General features: G+C 43.3%; 1 protein-coding gene across 1 annotated transcript in view; it reads right to left on the bottom strand.

Moving 5' to 3' along the window:
• klhl14 (kelch-like family member 14) overlaps positions 1 to 24,211 on the bottom strand; it is a 54,370-nt gene that overhangs the window by 25,463 nt on the left and 4,696 nt on the right. Inside the window, exon 3 of the mRNA XM_046358012.1 lies at positions 16,195 to 16,316. Coding sequence (XP_046213968.1) covers positions 16,195 to 16,316 — 122 coding nt within the window. The remainder of the gene's footprint in view (positions 1 to 16,194; positions 16,317 to 24,211) is intronic.

Below are 24,211 nucleotides of genomic sequence, written 5' to 3'. Positions count from 1 at the left end.
CTTGAAAGGTGCAAATAGAATGTGTTATTATTATTATTACTAGGTTCCTGACTTAAAAGGGGGTTTTTCCTAGCCATTGTGCTTCTGCTTTTCCCTCCGCATTGCTTGTTCATTTGGGCTGGGTATCTGTAAAGGCTGGGTATCTGTAAAGGCTGGGTATCTGTAAAGGCTGGGTATCTGTAAAGGCTGGGTATCTGTAAAGGCTGGGTATCTGTAAAGGCTGGGTATCTGTAAAGGCTGGGTATCTGTAAAGGCTGGGTATCTGTAAAGGCTTGGTATCTGTAAAGGCTGGGTATCTGTAAAGGCTTGGTATCTGTAAAGGCTGGGTATCTGTAAAGGCTGGGTATCTGTAAAGGCTGGGTATCTGTAAAGGCTTGGTATCTGTAAAGGCTGGGTATCTGTAAAGGCTGGGTATCTGTAAAGGCTTGGTATCTGTAAAGGCTGGGTATCTGTAAAGGCTTGGTATCTGTAAAGGCTTGGTATCTGTAAAGGCTGGGTATCTGTAAAGGCTGGGTATCTGTAAAGGCTTGGTATCTGTAAAGGCTTGGTATCTGTAAAGGCTGGGTATCTGTAAAGGCTTGGTATCTGTAAAGGCTGGGTATCTGTAAAGGCTTGGTATCTGTAAAGGCTTGGTATCTGTAAAGGCTGGGTATCTGTAAAGTCTGGGTATCTGTAAAGGCTTGGTATCTGTAAAGGTGTGGGTATCTGTAAAGGCTGGGTATCTGTAAAGGCTGGGTATCTGTAAATGTGTAAAGGCTGGGTATCTGTAAAGGCTGGGTATCTGTAAAGGCTTGGTATCTGTAAAGGCTGGGTATCTGTAAAGGCTGGGTATCTGTAAAGGCTGGGTATCTGTAAAGGCTGGGTATCTGTAAAGGCTGGGTATCTGTAAAGGCTGGGTATCTGTAAAGCACTTTGTGACAACTGCTGATGTAAAAAGGGCTTTAAAAAATAAATTTCATTGATTGTTGTTTTATATTTGACAACACTTGGCAGCTCACAGGGCCAAAACAACTCCCCCCAACCTCCCTGCCTGTACACTGTCTATATGTTAAAGTTGTCCTCCTATCCCTCTCATGTTCTCCTTTCCATCTTCCCCTGCTAAAGTGACCCCCGTTGAGATGGAGAGAAATGGTCTTAGGTGACAGTCATAATGAACAGGATCATGTTCACTCAATAAATCTAGGGGCCCGTGCCGTGCTTTTGAGCGTAAATCAGTGAAATGGTAAGGCCACCTGTCTGTCTCCATCCGTCATTTCCACTGTCACCTCCCGCTAGTCTGATGGATCACAGTTGCTGTAAAATTAGACAGCCTTGAATCTAATTTATTTTCTTCACTCCTCAGCTGCAATCTCAATCGCTGTGGCTAGCTGACATGTGAAAGTCTTCCATTCATTGAGGGGAGTCTAGCTCAGACAGATAGGGACTGACTAACACAGTTTTATCTTCTCTGTGTGTGTAATGTGTGTGTGTGTGTGTGTGTGTGTGTGTGTGTGTGTGTGTGTGTGTGTGTGTGTGTGTGTGTGTGTGTGTGTGTGTGTGTGTGTGTGTGTGTGTGTGTGTGTGTGTGTGTGTGTGTGTGTGTGTGTGTGTGTGTGTGTGTGTGTGTGTGTGTGTGTGTGTGTGTGTTGCTGACACGCGGAGGTCTTCCATTGAGCCTCAGACAGATAGGGGAACTAACACAGCTTTATCTTGAATGAGGAAAGGGGATTATAGTCCCTGACTTCAGTGCATCACAATGGAAGGAGCGTGTAGGTGTCAGATTTCCTTAAATGCCTTAATATTTAACATTCAGTTGATGTTTAAAGATTTGAACGAGTGGTTCTTTTAGTTAAATCAAATGTTATTGATCGCGTGCACCGTTGAGTAGGTGTTATGCCGGGTGCAGCGAAATGCTTATGTTCCTAGTTCCTATCAATCAATCCAGTAAATGTCAACAAGCACACAATAATCCAACATTTTAAAATAATCAAACATTTTGTACAGCAGAAAATATATAAATAGTACGTAAACATAATTCAAGTGGCTAGTGTTCAATGACTATGTACATAGGGCAGAAGTCCCTAAGGTGCAGGGTACAGTGCCCAGTGCTATCTGGCTAGTGACAGTGACTGAGGGGCAGAGTAGGGTACTTGGCAGAGGGCAAGGTATTGAGCAGAGGTCATCTAGTGGTGGCTGTTAATCAGTCTGATGGCCTGGATATAGAAGCTGTTTCTCGGTCTCTGGTTTGGGAAATGTCATAATTCCACTGTCCCGCAGCCCATGCAGGAAATTCATAAACTTAATCTCGCTCGGGAAAAAAGCACCTACACATTATTTTTTCCTTATTACTATTTGGTTCGCAACAGTTGGGGGTTGTATAAACCTACCTGTATGCCTCTACGGCCTGTGCAAGCATGTATCATTTTACAAACGCGATCTCTCCCATGCCAGTAGGCTAGCTAGCTAATAATTCACCACGGAAACCGGAAACCATTAGAATTCCATTCATTCATTAACCAGTGCAGTGCGGTCTATGTAGGCCTATTGGATATTTATTCAATCATTATTTATTGGAGTTCTTGTCTCTCATCATCGTTGAATCTCTGCTAGCTAGCGACATGCCAATGATTTGTTTAGCATAGCAACGTCAAATGAATAGAATGATTCGAATTAACGACTGGGTCAAAACATGAGAAAATAACGCCCAGCCCCGCTTTGAGGATAACACCGTGCCACCGACGCCGCCCGCTACCAAGAACAATGGGCTCTCATTCTACATGGCCAATAAATTAGTCATAACTGAGTCAGATTTGTAGGCCTCCTTGCTCGCACACGCTTTTTTAGTTCTGCCCACACATTTTCTATAGGATTGAGGTCAGGGCTTTGTGATGGCCACTCCAATACCTTGACTTTGTTGTCCTTAAGCCATTTTGCCAAAACTTTGGTAGTATGCTTGGGGTCATTGACAATTTGGAAGACCCATTTGCGACCAAGCTTTAACTTCCTGACTGATGTCTTGCTTCAATATATCCACATAATTTTCCTACCTCATAATGCCATCTATTTTGTGAAGTGCACCAGTCCTTCCTACAGTAAAGCACCCCCACAACATGATACTGCCACCCCCATGCTTCACTGTTGGGATGGTGTTCTTCGGCTTGCAAGCCTCCCCCTTTTTCCTCCAAACATAACGATGGTCATTATGGCCAAACAGTTCTATTTTTGTTTCATCAGACCAGAGGACATTTCTCAAAAAGTACGATCTTTGTCCCCATATGCAGTTGCAAACTGTAGTCTGGCTTTTTTATGGCAGTTTTGGAGCAGTGGCTTTTTCCTTGCTGAGAGGCTTTTCAGGTTTTGTCAATATTGGACTTGTTTAACTGTGGATATAGATACTTTTGTACTTTTTTTTGTACTTTTGTACTTTTGTTTTCTCCAGCATCTTCACAAGGTCCTTTGCTGTTGGGCCCATGGTGTTTATACTTGCGTACTATTGTTTGTACAGATGAATGTGGTACCTTCAGGCATTTGGAAATTGCTCCCAAGGATGAATCTGACTTGTGGAGGTCTAAAAAAAGAATTCTGAGGTCTTGGCTTATTTCTTTAGATTTTCCCATGATGTCAAGCAAAGAGGCACTGAGTTTGAAGGTAGGCCTTGAAATACATCCACAGTTACACCTCCAATTGACTCAAATGATGTAAACCTCTGACTTCAACTGTATGTGTATACTGTATCCTATACTATTCTACTGTATCTTATTCTATGCCGATCTGATATTGCTGGTCCATATATTTTTATATTCTTAATTCCATTCCTTTACTTAGATTTGTGTGTATTTGGGTATCCAGGTCCGTGCAAAAGTAGTCATCCCCCTTTGCGTTTTTCGAATTTTGTTGCAATACAACCTGTAATTTATTTGGATTTCATGTAGTGGACATACACAAAATAGTCCCCAAATGTATTTTATAAAAATGTAATAAAAAACGGAAAAGTGGTGCGTGCATATGTATTCTCCCCCTTTGCTATGAAGCCCCTAAATAAGATCTGGTGCAACCAATTACCTTCAGAAGTAACATAATTAGATAAATAAAGTCCACCTTTGTGCAATCTAAGTGTCACATGATCTGTCACATGATCTCAGTATATATACACATGTTCTGAAAGGCCCCAGAGTCTGCAACACCACTAAGCAAGGGGCACAACCGAGCATGCGGCACCATGAAGACCAAGGAGCTCTCCATACAGGTCAGGGACAAAGTTGTGGAGAACTACAGATCAGGGTTGGGTTATAACAAAACACCCAAAACTTTGAACATCCCACAGAGCACCATTAAATCCATTATTAAAAAATGGAAAGAATATGGCATCACAACAAACCTGCCAAGAGAGGGCCGCCCACCAAACCTCCAGGCAAGGAGGGCATTCATCAGAGAGGCATCAAAGAGACCAAAGATAACCCTGAAGGAGTTGCAAAGAGCTGGGCTTTACGGAAGTGTGACCAGAAAAAAGCCATTGCATAAAGAAAGAAATAAACAAACATGTTTGGTGTTCGCCATAAGGCATGTGGGAGACTCCCCAAACATATGGAAGAAGGTACTCTGGTCAGATGAGTCTAAAATTGAGCTTTTCGGCCATCAAGGAAAATGCTATGTCTGGATCAAACCCAACACCTCTCATCACCCCAAGAACACCACCACCACAGTGAAGCATGGTGGTGGCAGCATCATGCTGTGGGGATGTTTTTCATCAGCAGGGACTTGGAAACTGGTGTGAAGGAATGATAGATGGTTATGGATGGTGCTAAATACAGGGAAATTCTTGAGAGAAACCTGTTTCAGTCTTCCAGAGGTTTGAGACTGGGACGGAGGTTCACCTACCAGCATGACAATGACCCTAAGCATACTGATAAAGCAGCGCTTGAGTGGTTTAAGGGAAAATGTCTTGGAATGACCTAGTCAAAGCCCAGACCTCAATCCAATTGAGAAACTGTTGTATGACTTAAGGATTGCTGTACACCAGCGGAACACATCCAACTTGAAGGAGCTGGAGCAGTTTTGCCTTAACGAATGGGCAAAAATCCCAGTGGCTAGATGTGGCAAACTTATAGAGACATACCCCAAGAGACTTGCAGCTGTAATTGCTGCAAAAGGTGGCTCTACAAAGTATTGACTTTGGGGGGGTGAATAGTTATGCATGCTCAAGTTTTCCGTTTTTTTTCCAGTTTTTTATTGTTTCACAATAAAAAATATTTTGCATCTTCAAAGTAGTAGGCTTGTTGTGTAAATCAAATGATACAACCCCCCCAAAAAATCTAATTTAATTCCAGGTTGTAAGGCAACAAAATAGGAAAAATGCCAAGGGGGGTGAATACTTTCGCAAGTCACTGTATGTTGTGTAATTGTTCAATGTTATTGCACTGTCGAAGCTAGAAGCACAAGCATTTCACTACACCTGCAATAACATCTGCTAAACACGTGTATGTGAACAACAACATTTGATTTGAACTGTTGAACATCTGATCTTGTGGTTGTTTGTGGGGGAAGGGTGTGTGTGTGTGTGTGTGTGTGTGTGTGTGTGTGTGTGTGTGTGTGTGTATCCCACATCTGTAATGGGGTATTGTGTGTAGATTGATGAGGAACAGAATATAGTTCTCCCATGGGCAAAGTATTTCAAAAGGGTTGATGATATGAATTAGTAGATGGATTCTTTTTAAGTTACGGTCCAAATAATGATGATCAACGCTTCTTTAACAATAATAATAATAATTGATAAAGCTTACAAGCAATACAAGACTCTGTTATTATGGTGGGAGATTATAATATGGTTTTAAATACCTCAATGGACCCTAAAGGAAATCACGAATATCATGGATTTATTAGAACAAGTGGATTCATGTAGGTATACCAGAGGACTATTATTAGCATGTTTTAACCATAAAGATGATAGATTATCCGATTCTCAACAATAAGTTCTGAAACAGGACCCAAGTGATAGAAAAATATCCAGTCCATAAAAAAATGGAGGCCCCTTACACTTCACTGTTGTGATGCAGAAATTCTAGAAAAATGGATAGCATGTCCTGGATAACATGTCCTAATCAGACATGGTTTTACATGGACGATACATTGGAGATAATGTAAGACAAGTACTGGAAACGATAGAACACTATGAAAAAACTGGGACACCAGGCCTGGTATTCATAGCTGACTTTGAAAATAGTTTTGATAAAGTACGACTGGAAATTATATATAAATGCTTGGAATATTTCAATTTTGGAGAATCTCTTCTTCAATGGATTAAAGTTGTATGTATCGTTACCCTAGGTGTAAAATAGTAAATAATGGCTACTTCTCAGAAAGTATTAAACTGTCAAGGTTGTCCACTATCGGCATATCTATTTATTATGGCCATCAAAATGTTAGCAATTAAAATCAGACATAACCATAATATCAAGGGACTGGAAATCCAGGGCTTAAAAACAACAGTGTCATTGTACACAGATGATTCATGTTTTCTTTGAAATCCACAATTTGGATCCCTCCACAGCCTCATAGAGGATCTATACAATTTTTCTAACATCTCTGGATGACAACCAAATTATGATACGTAATTACTATATTACGTATTGGATCACAAAAAAATACAACTTTTACATTACCGTGTAGTTTACCAATAAAATGGTCTGACGGTGAAGTGAACATACTCGGTATTCTTACCCTGAAGAAAGAAATTATCTCACTACAATTTGTTTTATAGAAAGTTAGCAAAAAGAGATAAGCTCTTGTGACCATGGAAAGGAAAATACCTGTCCATTTGTGGAAAAATCTCCCTGATTAACTCCTTAGTCATATCCCAATTTACCTTTTTACTTATGGCCTACTTGTTTTTTAAATGAGCAAACCATATTCAATTTTACTTGGAACGGCAAGCAAGACAAAATTAAGCAGGCCTATTTATATAATGAATATGAATTCGGAGGGCAGCACTTATTAAATATTAAGCATTAGACCTCTCACTAAAGGCTTCAATCATACAAAACCAATACTTAAATCCGAACTGGTTCTCTAGCACATTAGGAAGGATGTCTCACCCCATATTCAATAATGGCTCCCCCCCCCATTATTCAGATTACAACCTCTAACTTTAGGTTATTTTCAAATGAAATAATCTAAAAAATATCGCTATTTTAAAAACAAGCCATTGAAGGTTGCAATTTCAGTTTAATCCACCAGAAAATACTGAACAAATATTACAACAAACATTATGGTTAAATTCAAATAAATTATATTATAAATATGACTGGTGGAGTTATGTCACACATGCAGCTAGCAAATATATATGGAAATCAAATCAAATGTTATTTGTCACATACATTAGCAGATGTTAATGTGAGTGTAGCTTGTGCATCTCGTTCCGACAGTGCAGTAAAATCTAACAAGTAATCTAACAATTCCCCAACAACTACCTAATACACAAATCTAAAGGGGTGAATGAGAATATGTACATGTAAGTATACGGATGAGCAATGGCTGAGCCGCATAGGCAAGGTGCAATAGATGGTATAAAATACAGTATATACATGTGATATGAATAATGTAAGATATGTAAACATTATTAAACTGGCATTATTTAGAGTGGAATTGTGTGAACAGGCAGTGGCTCGGGTGGTTGATGTCCTTGATTATCTTTTTTGGCCTTCCTGTGACATCGAGTGCTGTAGGTGTCATGGAGGGCAGGTAGTTTGCCCCCGGTGATGCGTTGTGCAGACTGCACCACCCTTTTGTAGAGCCTTGCGGTTGAGGGTGGTGCAGTTGCCGTACCAGGCTGTGATACAGCCCGACAGGATGCTCTCGATTGTGCATCTGTAAAAGTTTGTTAGGGTTTTAGGTGACAAGCCACATTTCTTCAGCCTCCTGAGGTTGAAGAGGCGCCATTGCGCCTTCTTCACCACACTATCTGTGTGAGTGGACCATTTCAGTTTGTCTGTGATATGTATGCCAAGGAACTTAAAACGTTCCTCCTTCTCCACTGCGGTCCCTTCAATATGGCTAGGGGGGTGCTCCATCTTCTGTTTCCTGAAGTCCACAATCACGTTGAGTGAGAGGATGTTTTCCTGACACCACACTCCGAGTGCCCTCACGTACTCCCTGTAGGCTGTCTCGTCGTTGCTGGTAATCAAGTCCACTACTGTTGTGTCGTCTGCAAAATTGATGATTGAGTTGGAGGCGTGCATAGCCATGCAGTCGTGGGTGAACAGGGTGTACAGGAGGGGGCTGAGCACGCAACCTTGTGGGGCCCCAGTGTTGAGGGAAGTGGAGATGTCGTTTCCTGCCTTCACCACTTGAGGGTGGCCCGTCAGAAAGTCCAGGACCCATTTGCACAGGGCGGGATTGAGAACCAGGGCCTCCAGCTTGATTATGAGCTTGGAGGGTCCTCTGGTGTTGAATGCTGATCTGTAGTCAATGAACAGCATTCTTACATAGTTATTCCTTTTGTCCAGATGGGATAGGGCAGTGTGATGGCGATTACGTCGTCTGTGGACCTGTTGGGGTGATATGCAAACTGAAGTGTGTCTAGGGTGGCCGGTAAGGTGGAGGTGATATGATACTTGACAAGTCTGTCAAATCACTTCATGATGACAAAAGTGAGTGCTACGGGGAGGTAGTCATTTAGTTAAGTTATCTTTGCCTTCTTGGGTACAGAAACAATGATAGCCATCTTTAAGCATGTGGGGACAACAGACTGGGATAGGGAGCGATTGAATATGTCTGTAAACACACCAGACAGCTGGTCTGCGCATGCTCTGAAGATGCGGCTAGGGATGCCGTCTGGGCCAGCAGCCTTGCGAGGGTTAACACGTTTAAATGCTTTACTCTGTACTCTGTGGCACTGTATTATCCTCAAAGCGGGCAAAGAAGGTGTTTAGTTTGTCTGGAAGCGTGATGTCGGTGTCTGTGACGTGGCTGGTTTTCTTTTTGTAGTCCATGATTTCCTGTAGACCATGCAAAATACATCTCGTGTTTGAGCCGTTGAATTGCGACTCCACCTTGTCCCTGTACTGGCATTTGTTAGATTGCCTTGCGGAGGGAATAACTACACTGTTTATATTCAGTCATATTCCCAGACCTCTTTCCATGGTTAAATGCAGTGGAACGCGCTTTAAGTTTCGTGCGAATGCCACCATCCATCCACAGTTTCTGGTTAGGGTAGGAAATGTCTGCTCTACTCAAAATTACAGGCAACTTATTGCAGCATTACGGCAAAAAATGGAAGAGAGCAAGTGGAAGGGGGAGCAAGTAAGGAACTTTTCTGCATTAAAGACCAAAATTGGTTAAAGAAAATTGTGAATAATAGAAAATTATACCAGTTCATTTTAAGGTTTGACAACTGTGCCATATAGATTGCAAAATAGTTGGGAAGAGATTTTCTTTGTACCGATTCCATGACACATGATTTATGAAAAACACTTGATTCAAAACGTAAAATGTTTCAATTTAAATGATTACACAAAATATTTGGAACCAATAGAATGTTATATATAGGGGGGATAAACCATCACAGCTCTGCAGATTTTGTTGCGAAGAGACAGAACCATTAGATCATTTGTTTTGGTACTGTCCATACAGTATGTGACTTGATTTTGGTCACAGGTTCAGGAATGGCTAAAGAATTGCAACATTTACCTAACTCTGCAAATAGCACTAATGGGTGATGTAAAAAGTCATAGTCAATCGATCAATAATATAATAATGCTCTTAACCCAAAAAAATATGTTACAAACTTGAAAATCTATGAGGATAGAAAGGTTCAGAACTTGTGAAACATCTCAGCACAGTTGGAAAATACATGGAAAACAGAAATCAAAACTGGATGGTGTTCAGAGATAGATGGGAGGGGTTCAGTTGAAGGGTGGGACAAAAACAACAAGATAACTAATGTAAAGAATACTGTGTCCGTAAAATGTACATAGTATGTATAAGCTGGAAGTAGTAGCCTAAATATTGATGCCCATTAGTTTACTCCAATTAGGGAAGTAAAATATATAATGAAGAAACATATATATTTTTTAGAACAGTGCATTCGGAAAGTATTCAGACCCCGTCATTTTTCCACATTTTGTTACGTTTACAGCCTTATTCTACAATGGATTACATCATTTTCTCCCCTCATCAATCTACACACAATACCCCATAACGTCAAAACAAAAACAGGTTTTTGAAATTGTTGCTAATTTATTAAGAAATACAAAACAGACACCTTATTTACATAGGTAACCAGACACTTTGCCTCCATTAAGGGGTAAAGGTAATAACATGACTCAAAACAGCGGTTTTACTATCCATAACACACGTTCAAGTTGGCTAATTCATTTGATCAGGGATCATGATGTTGAAAGATGTTGATATCAAACATTTTTGTCAATTAATTGTCCCCTAACTTACCACTAATGGGCACAAACCCAGCCCCTTAGAATTGGACTTGTCTTAGCTTTACAGTACGCTCTCAGGCTCACTAGAGGGAGTTAGATACCTCGCATTGAAACACATTTGGTCGGGGTCGACAGAATAACTCAACGGCAACTGGACCAACCAACGTTGCGTTACTATCTAACGTTGGTTGGTCCAGTTGCCATCTAACGTCATTAGTGTTGCATACCACCTCATTGCATTCTTTTGTTCAGTACTGTGCTTGGGATAACGATTGATTTTTGAAGCCATGAGGTGTTAATGCAATGTTGACTCAGGTACTGTAAAATCAGCCCGTGGACAGACAGTCACTACTTTAAATGAGCCACTGTCTTTGTCCTTTGTCTTACTTTCCTCCCCTGCTTCTTCACGGTGCTATAGGTACACTAGATGGCAAGCAAGTGTTCCTCTAGTTTGTAGAACAGACGAGCTGCAGTGATCTGACGCGACGAGAGGGATCAGATTCTCCTTAAACCGTGTTGATAAAAGTCTTCATCAAACGTTGTCCATCTCAGGTGTTTGCCTTATTGAAAAGTTATGATTGAATGTTAATCATGCTCTATTCCACATCCATTGTGTAGCAGCTACATCAAGTGGCGATCGATGTGTTACGTTAAGGGGATGATTTTGCAGTTTTGTTCTTCTACTCAGACACGGACCATTTGAGCGTTAACTTTAAGTTTTGAATAATGATCATCCCCATTGACCTTTTAGTTGTTTTACACGGTTACACATATCGATGAGTTTTAATGGAAAAAAATGTCAACAGTGAAATATCAATGTTTTTCGAAAACAGGTACATGTATGAAAAAATCTGAGGCAAATGTTAAAATACCATTAATGTAACACCAAATAGAGCAGACAATTAACTTGTTGAGTATTGACAGATAGTAAACAGGTGGGTAATATTTGGGAACACCACTACATTTCTATCTAGCTACAGATGGTATGTGTTAAAATGGCATCAAGGTACATGATACTCACACCACCAGACCAGGACCAGAAATAACTATGGCCACAAAGTGAGTGTTGTTTGTGTGTTGTCTGGGGTGGGATTGAGAGCAGTTGTGACAAATGGACTAGAAAGTTGTATTGTGAGAGAGTATAGAGGGTCTTTGACAGCATCGGCCAGTGGTTAATACCGATGAATGGAGAGACATTAGTGAGAGATGCTCCCCGCCAGACAAGAGGACAACAACTCAACTGAGAGACAGAAGAAGATGATGATGATGCAAAGGACAGATAAGGTTTCCCATTAGCACCTGTTTGATCTTTGGAATGTGGCAAGAATATAATGGTGTATCTCAAAGGGTGAACATACTCAACTGAGACTGAGCATAGGACACTAAACTGGCGCAGCAGTCTAAGGCACTGCATCGCCGTGCTAGAGGCTTCACTACAGACCCGGGTTCAATCCTAAACGGCTGCAATCAGGAGTCCCATAGAACAGTGCAAAATTGGCCCAGCATTGGGTTAGGGGAGGGTTTACAAGTAGACCGTCATTATAAATAAGAATTTGTTCTAAACTGACTTGTCTAATAAAATAAAGGTTGAATAAAAAGCTATACAGTGTATTTGTAAAGTATTCAGACCCCTTGACTTACAGCCTGGTTCTCAAATAGATAAAATTAAAAAGTTTACTCATCAATCTACACAATACCTAGTAATTACAAAGTGAAAGCAGGTTTTTAGACATTTTTGCAAATGTATTCAGAATAAAAAACAGAAACACATTATTTACATACATTTTCAGACCCGTTGCAACGAGACTCGAAATTGAGCTCAGGTGCATCCTGTTTCCATTTATCATCCTTGAGATGTTTCTACAACTTGATTGGAGTAAATTCAATTGATTGGACATGATTTGGAAAGGCACACACCTGTCTATATAAGGGCCCACAGTTGACAGAGCTCCGAGACATGATTGTGTCGAGACACAGATCTGGGGAAAGGTACCAAAACATTTCTACATCGAAGGTCCCCAAGAACACAGTGGCCTCCACCAATCGTAAATGGAAGAATTTTGGAACCACAAAGACTCTTCCTAGAACTGGCCGCCTTGCCAAACTGAGCAATCAGGGGAGAAGGGTATTGGTCAGGGAGGTGACCAAGAACCCGATGCTTACACTGACAGAGCTCCAGAGTTCCTCTGTGGAGATGGGAGAACCTTCCAGAAGGAAAACCATCTTTCCAGCACTCTACCAATCAGGCCTTTATGGTAGAGTGGCCAGACGGTAGCCACTCCTCAGTAAAAGGCACAAGATAGCCCGCTTGGACTGAGACCATGACAAACAAGATTCTCTGGTCTGATGAAACCAAGATTTAACTCTTTGAACTGAATGCCAAGCGTCACATCTGAAGGAAACCTGGCACCATCACTACGGTTAAGCATGGTGGTGGCAGCATCATGCTGTGGGGATGTTTTTCAGCTGCAGGGACTGGGAGACTAGTCAGGATTGAGGGTAAGATGAACGGAGCAAAGTACAGAGAGATCCTTGATAAAAACCTGCTCCAGAGTGTTAAGGACCTCAGACTGGGGTGAAAGTTCACCATCCAACAGGACAAAGACAATAAGCACACGGCCAAGACAACGCTGGAGTGGCTTCGGGACAAGTCTCTGAATGTCCTTGAATGGCCCAGCCAGAGCCCGGATTTGAACCCGATCGAACATCTGAAAACAGACCTGAAAACAGCTGTGCAGCGATGCTCTACATCCAACCTGACAGAGCTTGAGAGGATCTGGAGAGAAGGATGGGAGAAACTCGCCAAATACAAGTGTGCCAAGCTTGTAGCGTCATACCCAAAAAGACTGGAGGCTGTATCCCTGCCAAAGGTGCTTTAACAAAGTACTGATTAAAGGGTCTGAATTGTTATGTAAATGTTATATTTCAGTTGTTTTTTTAAATAATTTGCAAACATTTCTAAAAGCCTGTTTTTGCTTTTTCATTAAGGGATAGTACTATAATAGAAAGCTTGTTCTTTGTATTTGCAGAAGCCATTAGATCATTTGTTTATGTTCTGTGCACATTATATACTCTGGAGTTCTACCATCAACTGTATACAGTTGACGTCTGAAGTTTACATACACTTAGGTTAAAGTAATTCAAACTCGTTTTTCAACCACTCCATAAATGTATTGTTAACGAACTATAGTTTTGGCAAGTAGGTTAGGACATTTGTCCAACAATTGTTTACAGACCGATTTATTTCACTGTATCACAATTCCAGTGGGTCAGAAGTTTACATACACTAAGTTGACTGTGCCTTTAAACAGCTTGGAAAATTCCAGAAAATTATGTCATGGCTCTAGAAGCTTTTGATAGGCTAATTGACATCATTTCAGTCAATTGGAGGTGTACCTATGGATGTATTTGAAGGCCTACCTTCAAACTCAGTGCCTCCTTGCTTGACATCGTGGGAAAATCTAAAGAAATCAGCCAAGACCCGCCAAAAAATTGTAGACCTCCACAAGTCTGGTTCATCTTTGGGAGCAATTTCCAAACGCCTGAAGGCACCACGTTCATCTGTACAAACAATAATACGCAAGTATAAACACCATGAGGCCAAGCAGCCGTCATACCGCTCAGGAAGGAGATGCGTTCTGTCTCCTAGAGATTACGTACTTTGGTGCGAAAAGAGCAACTCAATCCCAGAACAACAGCAAATGACCTTGTGAAGATGCTGCAGGAAACAGGTACAAAGGTATCGATATGCACAGTAAAACCAGTCCTATATCGACAAAACCTGAAAGACCGCTCAGTAAGAAAGAAGCCACTGCTCCAAAACCGCCATAAAAAAGCCAGATTACGGTTTGCAACTGCACATGAGGACAAAGATCGTACTTTTTGGAAAAATGTCCTCTGGTCTGATGAAACAAAAATAGAACTGTTTGGCCATAATGACCATCGTTATGTTTGGAGTAAAAGGGGGGAAGCTTGCAAGCCGAAGAACACCATCCCTTCCGTGAAGCACAGGGGTGGCAGCATCATGTTGTGGGGATGCTTTGCTGCAGGAAGGACTGGTGCACTTCACAAAATGGATGGCATCATGAGGTAGGAAAATTATGTGGATATATTGAAGCAACATCTCAAGACATCAATCGGGAAGTTAAAGCTTGGTCGCAAATGGGTCTTCCAAACGGACAATGACCCCAAGCATACTTCCAAAGTTGTGGCAAAATGGCTTAAGAACAACAAAGTCAAGGTATTGGAGTGGCCATCACAAAGCCCTGACCTCAATCCTATAGAAAACTTGTGGGCAGAACTGAAAAAGTGTGTGTGTGCAAGGAGGCAAACATACCTGACTCAGTTACACCAGCTCTGTCAGGAGGAATGGGCCAAAATTCACCCAACTTAGTCTGGGAAGCTTGTGGAAGGCTCCCCGAAACGTTTGACCCAAGTTTAAAATTTAAAAGCAATTCTACCAAATACTAATTAAGTATATATACACTTCTGACCCACTGGGAATGTGATGAAAGAAATAAAAGCTGAGATTAATCATTCTATCTACAATTATTCTGACATTTCACATTCTTAAAATAAAGTGGTGATCCTAACTGCCCTAAAATAGGGAATTTTTACTGGGATTAAATGTCAGGAATTGTGAAAACTGAGTTTAAATGTAGTTGGCTAAGGTGTATGTAAACTTCCGACTTCAACTGTACCATAAAATCAATATAATTATGAATTTTAGAATTATTCAATTAATTGTCAACATTTGCGGGAAAAAATATATTTTAACATATTATTGGGCAAAAAAGACCCACACAATTATCTTTTGGCTTTGCAAGGTTTATCAAGACGTCCATGCATGTCCAATTACCAAATGGTTTTATCATCTTGGAGGGATGTTTTCTCCTTCCCTCGCTCTGCTATCTATCTGGCATGTTCAATATTTTATAATAATATATTATAACTTAATATTATTGTATTTTAAAGCAGCTGGACAGTAACATGTAATTATATAATGTTAGATCTACACTTCACAAGATTATTAGATTATTATAAATCCGGCCATGCATCTTTGCCAAGAGATTTCAGCAAAAACGAGGGAAACCAGGCAGAAAGCTCCACGCCACAGGGCTGTTACTGTAAAGCCACACTCAGTTTAAAAAACGTACGTTCAAAGTGATAGTGATACATCATTACCTCTAGGATTTAAGGAACTCCTTTTGTTCTTCCCTTCAATTTACCTGGAAATGAACCTGTGCTCAAGACAAAACCTTAGGAATGTTCAACTTGAAATAAACAACTTCTTAAAATCCTGTCATTGATTTGTGGTTGAAATCTGGTTAAATTATTATGTCGATTACTTTTTGTGAATTCAACCCAAAAATCGATTGAAGGGACATTTCACAATTGTTCAATTTAAGGTTCATTATCTTCAGCCCCACCACAACATCAACAAATGTGAATACGGTGTATTTTTATGTTTTGTAGTCAAAAATATGCACACCAGATGATCAACAATGTCATTAGAAGCAATGTTGACATCATCTGGTGTGCATTATGTGATTCTAACCAACTATAAGTAGGCAAAGGTTTGTAAACACTTATCTTCCTCTATCTTTCTGACCACAAAACATAGAAACACTCCATTATCACATAGGTTGAAGTTGGGGTGTTGCTGGAGATGATGAATATGAAGTAGAAAAATGTGTACGTTGACACGTTGGCATGTTGATTCCTCTTTATTAAATAAGCTTATAACAGAAAGAGCATATCGGTAAAAGATGGGGTTTCTACTCACTAGTGAGGATCTTCCATGTCTTCTTCTCGTCATCGTAGTACTGGACCAGATTACTGGGGAGTCGATCGGGTCCAGGGGGCAAGCCACCCACCAACAACAGCATCCTCTTATTGGAACGAATCCTGGAGTAGTGTGGGTGAGGAGGTGTTGAGGGTTTCGGGATGTAAAGTGGGTTGGGATTTGGAGCGATTCGGGTGGAGGCGTTGGGGTGTGGAGGTGGGTTAGGGTATGGAGTGGGTTGGGGGGGACAAGAGCCGGGAAACATAGATTACATAACAGATATAGATTAAATAAAACAACCAGTTGCACACATAAACATACAGAGAACCGTTTTTGTTGAGTAGAAAGCCAATTGTAACTAATCCCAACAACGTCATTATGTTGGTAGTCATTGAATTGTAGCCCATTGTCGTGACTTGACTTTAACATTAATCTGAAGACTGTTATTTATCTAATGAACTAACTATGTTTAATTGTTGCCCAATTCAATTAATCATGTAACTAACTCATTAGGATCTGGGGCACCACAAGAGCGGTTCTTTAAAGAGTTACCATCTCCCGAATTAAACTCTAAAAGGTCTTTCCCAGTCACATCTATAACCAGTCAACGTATTAATCAGAACCTCATATCATGTCATTCTGAACAGTCGTAACCTTGCATCTGCAAAAACCTGATTCAGTACTACACAAATTGGTTGAATTATTTATTTACTAGCTACTTAAATGGGAATACAGATAAACATACACACTCTGCATCGATTATTGACTGGAGACTTAACACGCTGAAAATAGGTCCCTAGCGGAATGACAACAACATGGCTTCTTGTTAAAGAAAAGATAGAGAGACAGAGACACTTAACATTGCAACATTCAGAAACTACTACCACCTAAAGTAACCATATACTTTGCACACGAACCGCCGCCCGCTTTGAGAAAAAAATCATTAATGTATTTACGTGAAATGCCTGGGTTCGCCGGGGGGTCTTTCAGTGAACCGGGCAGCCTTGGAAAGGGGGTAGGGAATTTTCTCGGCATGCTTGTAAGGCTCTGATAATCCGAAATGGGTTCCAACAAGTCTTCTACTGTTGTCCTTCTTCGTAGTTATCCGGTATCCGGTGACTTGTCGTTGGGTCCTGAACAGAACTACAGAGTTGATGTTCCTTCCATTTTCTCTTGAAGATGCTTCTTTGAAGAAATAATGGCCAACCGTATCGATGGTTCCCCAGTGTGGTGATGAGAGTAGCGTAATACGATGGTTTGAGCTTAAATTCACTTTCGAAGTAACTTTACTTAGGACAGCTAATCCGCTATACCAGTGATTGTCCGGGAGGTGAATTTTTTGTCATGCAGGTGATAGAGGACCCAAAAGCGACTTAACAGAAACAGAGTTTATTCAAATCCAAACAGGGAATAACAGAAATCCTCTAGTCTGTAGAGGGGAATAACAAGAGAAGCGGCCACAGACTGCAGGTCGCTTCGGGTAGGCGCAGGCCGTAGTAGACGGAGACACCTGCTCACACGCAGCATCTGATGAAGGCAAAAAACACGACAGGACAGGGCGAAACACAATCACAGCATGGTGAATACAAAACAAGGAACCGACGGCACAGGAACGGAACACAAAGGAATAAATAGGGACTCTAATCAGGGGAAAGGATCGGGAACAGGTGTGGGAAGACTAAATGATGATTAGGGGAATAGGAACAGCTGGGAGCAGGAACGGAACGATAGAGAGAAGAGAGAGCGAGAGAGTGAGAGAGGGAGGGGGAGAGAGAGGGATAGAAGGAGGGAAAGAACCAAATAAGACCAGCAGAGGGAAACGAATAGCATGGGGAGCACAGGGACAAGACATGATAATAAATGACAAACATGACAGTACCCCCCCACTCACCGAGCGCCTCCTGGCGCACTCGAGGAGGAATCCTGGCGGCAACGGAGGAAATCATCGATGAGTGAACGGTCCAGCACGTCCCGAGACGGAACCCAACTCCTCTCCTCAGGACCGTAACCCTCCCAATCCACAAGGTATTGGTGACCCCGTCCCGAACGCATGTCCATGATCTTATGTAGCTTGTAAATAGGTGCGCTCTCGACAAGGACGGGAGGGGGGGAGGGAAGACGAACGGGGGTGCGAAGAAAGGGCTTAACACAGGAGACATGGAAGACAGGATGGACGCGACGAAGATGTCGCGGAAGAAGCAGTCGCACAGCGACAGGACTGACGACCTGGGAGACACGGAACGGACCAATGAACCGCGGAGTCAACTTACGAGAAGCTGTCGTAAGAGGAAGGTTGCGAGTGGAAAGCCACACTCTCTGGAAGCAACAATACCTTGGACTCTTAATCCTGCGTTTATTGGCGGCTCTCACAGTCCTCCCCGCAGACAAAGGCAGACCGGTAATGAAGTCTAAGGCGATGTGAGACCATGGTCGAGAAGGAATGGGGAGCGGTCTAAGACGACCGGCAGGAGGAGAGTTACCCGACTTAGTCTGCGCGCAGTCCGAACAAGCAGCCACGAAACGGCGCGTGTCACGCTCCTGAGTCGGCCACCAAAAGCGCTGGCGAATAGACGCAAGAGTGCCTCGAACACCGGGATGACCAGCTAACTTGGCAGAGTGAGCCCACTGAAGAACAGCCAGACGAGTGGAAACAGGAACGAAAAGGAGGTTACTAGGACAAGCGCGCGGCGACGCAGTGTGCGTGAGTGCTTGCTTAACCTGTCCTTCAATTCCCCAGACTGTTAACCCGACAACACGCCCATAAGGAAGAATCCCCTCGGGATCAGTAGAAGCCACAGAAGAACTAAACAGACGGGATAAGGCATCAGGCTTGGTGTTCTTGCTACCCGGACGGTAAGAAATCACAAACTCGAAACGAGCGAAAAACAACGCCCAACGAGCTTGACGGGCATTAAGTCGTTTGGCAGAACGGATGTACTCAAGGTTCTTATGGTCTGTCCAAACGACAAAAGGGACGGTCGCCCCCTCCAACCACTGTCGCCATTCGCCTAGGGCTAAGCGGATGGCGAGCAGTTCACGGTTACCCACATCATAGTTGCGCTCAGATGGCGACAGGCGATGAGAAAAATAAGCGCAAGGATGAACCTTATCGTCAGACTGGAAGCGCTGGGATAGAATGGCTCCCACGCCTACCTCTGAAGCGTCAACCTCGACAATGAATTGTCTAGTGACGTCAGGAGTAACGAGGATAGGAGCGGACGTAAAACGTTCTTTTAGAAGATCAAAAGCTCCCTGGGCGGAACCGGACCACTTAAAACACGTCTTGACAGAAGTAAGAGCTGTGAGAGGGGCAGCAACTTGACCGAAATTACGAATGAAACGCCGATAGAAATTAGCGAAACCTAAAAAGCGCTGCAACTCGACACGTGACCTTGGAACGGGCCAATCACTGACAGCTTGGACCTTAGCGGAATCCATCTGAATGCCTTCAGCGGAAATAACGGAACCGAGAAAAGTAACGGAGGAGACATGAAAAGAGCACTTCTCAGCCTTTACGTAGAGACAATTCTCTAAAAGGCGCTGTAGAACACGTCGAACGTGCTGAACATGAATCTCGAGTGACGGAGAAAAATCAGGATATCGTCAAGATAGACAAAAACAAAAATGTTCAGCATGTCTCTCAGAACATCATTAACTAATGCCTGAAAAACAGCTGGCGCATTGGCGAGACCGAACGGCAGAACCCGGTACTCAAAATGCCCTAACGGAGTGTTAAACGCCGTTTTCCACTCGTCCCCCTCTCTGATGCGCACGAGATGGTAAGCGTTACGAAGGTCCAACTTAGTAAAGCACCTGGCTCCCTGCAGAATCTCGAAGGCTGATGACATAAGGGGAAGCGGATAACGATTCTTAACCGTTATGTCATTCAGCCCTCGATAATCCACGCAGGGGCGCAGAGTACCGTCCTTCTTCTTAACAAAAGAACCCCGCCCCGGCCGGAGAAGAAGAAGGCACTATGGTACCGGCGTCAAGAGACACAGACAAATAATCCTCGAGAGCCTTACGTTCGGGAGCCGACAGAGAGTATAGTCTACCTCGAGGAGGAGTGGTCCCCGGAAGGAGATCAATACTACAATCATACGACCGGTGAGGAGGAAGGGAGTTGGCTCGGGACCGACTGAAGACCGTGCGCAGATCATGATATTCCTCCGGCACTCCTGTCAAATCGCCAGGTTCCTCCTGAGAAGTAGGGACAGAAGAAACGGGAGGGATGGCAGACATTAAACACTTCACATGACAAGAAACGTTCCAGGATAGGATAGAATTACTAGACCAATTAATAGAAGGATTATGACATACTAGCCAGGGATGACCCAAAACAACAGGTGTAAACGGTGAACGGAAAATCAAAAAAGAAATAGTCTCACTGTGGTTACCAGATACTGTGAGAGTTAAAGGTAGTGTCTCAAATTTGATACTGGGAAGATGACTACCATCTAAGGCAAACATGGGCGTAGGCCTGTCTAACGGTCTGAAAGGAATGTTATGTTTCCGAACCCATGCTTCGTCCATGAAACAACCCTCAGCCCCAGAGTCAATCAAGGCACTGCATGTAGCACCCGAACCGGTCCAGCGTAGATGGACCGACATAGTAGTACAAGATCTAGATGAAGGGACCTGAGTAGTAGCGCTCACCAGTAGCCCTCCGCTTACTGATGGGCTCTGGCCTCTTACTGGACATGAATTAACAAAATGTCCAGCAACTCCGCAATAGAGGCACAGGCGGTTGGTGATCCTCCGTTCCCTCTCCTTAGTCGAGATGCGAATCCCTCCCAGCTGCATGGGCTCAGTCTCAAAGCCAGAGGAGGGAGATGGTTGCGATGCGGAGCAGGGAAACACCGTTGATGCGAGCTCTCTTCCACGAGCCCGGTGACGAAGATCTACCCGTCGTTCTATGCGGATGGCGAGAGCAATCAAAGAGTCCACATCTGATGGAACCTCCCGGGAGAGAATCTCATCCTTAACCACTGCGTGGAGTCCCTCCAGAAAACGAGCGAGCAGCGCCGGCTCGTTCCACTCACTAGAGGCAGCAAGAGTGCGAAACTCAATAGAATAATCCGTTATGGACCGTTCACCTTGGCATAAGGAAGCCAGGGCCCTAGAAGCCTCCCTACCAAAAACTGAACGGTCAAAAACCCGAATCATCTCCTCTTTAAAGTTCTGGAACTTGTTAGAGCAATCAGCCCTTGCCTCCCAGATAGCTGTGCCCCATTCTCGAGCCCGGCCAGTAAGGAGTGAAATGACGTAAGCAACCCGAGCTCTCTCTCTAGAGTATGTGTTGGGTTGGAGAGAGAACACAATCTCACACTGCGTGAGAAAGGAGCGGCACTCAGTGGGCTGCCCGGAGTAGCAAGGTGGGTTATTAACCCTAGGTTCTGGAGGCTCGGCAGGCCAGGAAGTAACAGGTGGCACGAGACGTAGACTCTGGAACTGTCCAGAGAGGTCGGAAACCTGAGCGGCCAGGTTCTCCACGGCATGGCGAGCAGCAGACAATTCCTGCTCGTGTCTGCCGAGCATGGCTCCTTGGATCTTGACGGCAGTGTAACGAGCGTCTGAAGTCGCTGGGTCCATTCCTTGGTCGGTTCCTTCTGTCATGCAGGTGATAGAGGACCCAAAAGCGACTTAACAGAAACAGAGTTTATTCAAATCCAAACAGGGAATAACAGAAATCCTCTAGTCTGTAGAGGGGAATAACAAGAGAAGCGGCCACAGACTGCAGGTCGCTTCGGGTAGGCGCAGGCCGTAGTAGACGGAGACACCTGCTCACACGCAGCATCTGATGAAGGCAAAAAACACGACAGGACAGGGCGAAACACAATCACAGCATGGTGAATACAAAACAAGGAACCGACGGCACAGGAACGGAACACAAAGGAATAAATAGGGACTCTAATCAGGGGAAAGGATCGGGAACAGGTGTGGGAAGACTAAATGATGATTAGGGGAATAGGAACAGCTGGGAGCAGGAACGGAACGATAGAGAGAAGAGAGAGCGAGAGAGTGAGAGAGGGAGGGGGAGAGAGAGGGATAGAAGGAGGGAAAGAACCAAATAAGACCAGCAGAGGGAAACGAATAGCATGGGGAGCACAGGGACAAGACATGATAATAAATGACAAACATGACATTTTTCGTCTCCACCTCGTGTTGAGATTCAAAGTTCAAACCATTTTAAACATGTAGCTGAAGCTTCACACTTTTCTGGTCCCGTGTTAACTTCTTAACCAATCCTTTATACCCTTTGCTCGAAAGGGGCGGTTCCGGCAGGCTGGCACGCTCCCTGACCTCACTCCGGGGCGGTGATTACTCACTGTGCAAAGTTATGGAAAACACTTAAACACTTCATTTTCATATTACATGCACAACGCATAGTGTGGAAACTTCATATATGTAGTGTGTATACTTTCCAAGTTACAGTATTTCCTTCATAACATTTTTAATGACATCACAAAATAACAAACAAAATTACATTATATAGTGTTCTATAGTTCGCCTCAGACCATTCCTCACGTTCTACGTTAGAAATATTGTTCCACTATTCGCTTTTGAACATGTTAGAGTTTCAGCAGGAAAAGGGGTCTGTTGAAACAAAGCACATTCCTTTGGTGAATCTTGAGAGCAGAGGCCTGGATCTTCTCCCTTCATTTACAACAGGACGTGAATGTCAAACCCCACTAGTTATTTTCTCCCCCCTCTGCAGGTGAGAGGGGGTCTGATTGAAGTTATTCATTGCAAACCTGATCTATTTGGATTCTCTGGACAGTCATGACACCAGGAACAGCGCATTTGGAAAGTAGTCAGACCCCTTTCCTTTTTCCACATTTTGTTACGTTACAGCCTTATTCTAAAATGTATGAAATTAAATGTTTTCCTTACTAATCTACACACAATACCCGGTAATCACAAAGTGAAAACAGGTTTTTAGACATTTTTGCGAATGTATTCAAATAAAAAACAGAAATACATTATTTACATATGTATTCAGACTGTTTGCTCGGAGACTCGAAATTGAGCTCAGGTGCATCCTGTTTCCATTGATCATCATTGAGATGTTTCAACAACTTTCATGGAGTACACCTGTGGTAAATTCAATTGATTGGACATGATTTGGAAATGCACACACCTGTCACCTATATAAGGTCTCACAGTTGACAGAGCAAAAACAAAGCCATGAGGTCAAAATAATTGTCCGTAGAACTCAGAGACAGGATTGTGTCGAGGCACAGATCTGGGGAAGGGAACCAAAATCATTTCTGCAGCATTGAAGGTCCCCAAGAACACAGTGGCCTTCATCATTCTTAAATGGAATATGTTTGGAACAACAAATACTCTTCCTAGAGCTGGCCGCCTGGCCAAACTGAGCAATCGGGGGAGAAGGGTCAGGGAGGTGAACATGAACCCGATGGTCACTTTGATAGAGCTCCAGAGTTCCTCAGTGGAGATGGGAGAACCTTCCAAAAGGACAATCATCTTTGCAGCACTCCACCAATCAGGCCTTTATGGTAGTGTGGCCAGACGGATGCCACTCCTCAGTAAAAGGCACATGACAGCCCACTTGGAGTTTTCCAAAAGGCACCTAAAGGACTCTCAGACCATGACAAACAAGATTCTCTGGTCTGATGAAATCAAGATTGAACTCTTTGGTCTGAATGCCAAGCGTCACGTCTGGAGGAAACCTGGCACCATCCCTACGATGAAGCATGGTGGTGGCAGCATCATGCTGTGGAGATGTTTTTCAGTGGTAGGGACTAGGGGACTAGTAGCGCGCACTGCACCCGGCCCGCCACAGGAGTCGCTGGTGCGCGATGAGACAAGGACATCCCTACCGGCCAAGCCCTCCCTAAGCCGGACGACGCTAGGCCAATTGTGCGTCACCCCACGGACCTCCCGGTCACAACAGAGCCTGGGCGCGAACCCCGAGTCTCTGATGGCACAGCTGGCGCTGCAGTACAGCACTGCGCCACCCAGGAGGCCCAAGACCTTGAGTGGCCCACCACAG

The sequence above is a fragment of the Oncorhynchus gorbuscha genome, linkage group LG08 (genome assembly GCF_021184085.1).
Source record: "Oncorhynchus gorbuscha isolate QuinsamMale2020 ecotype Even-year linkage group LG08, OgorEven_v1.0, whole genome shotgun sequence".
Classification (NCBI taxonomy): Eukaryota; Metazoa; Chordata; class Actinopteri; order Salmoniformes; family Salmonidae; genus Oncorhynchus; species Oncorhynchus gorbuscha.
This window is presented reverse-complemented; position numbering and strand designations above follow the sequence as displayed.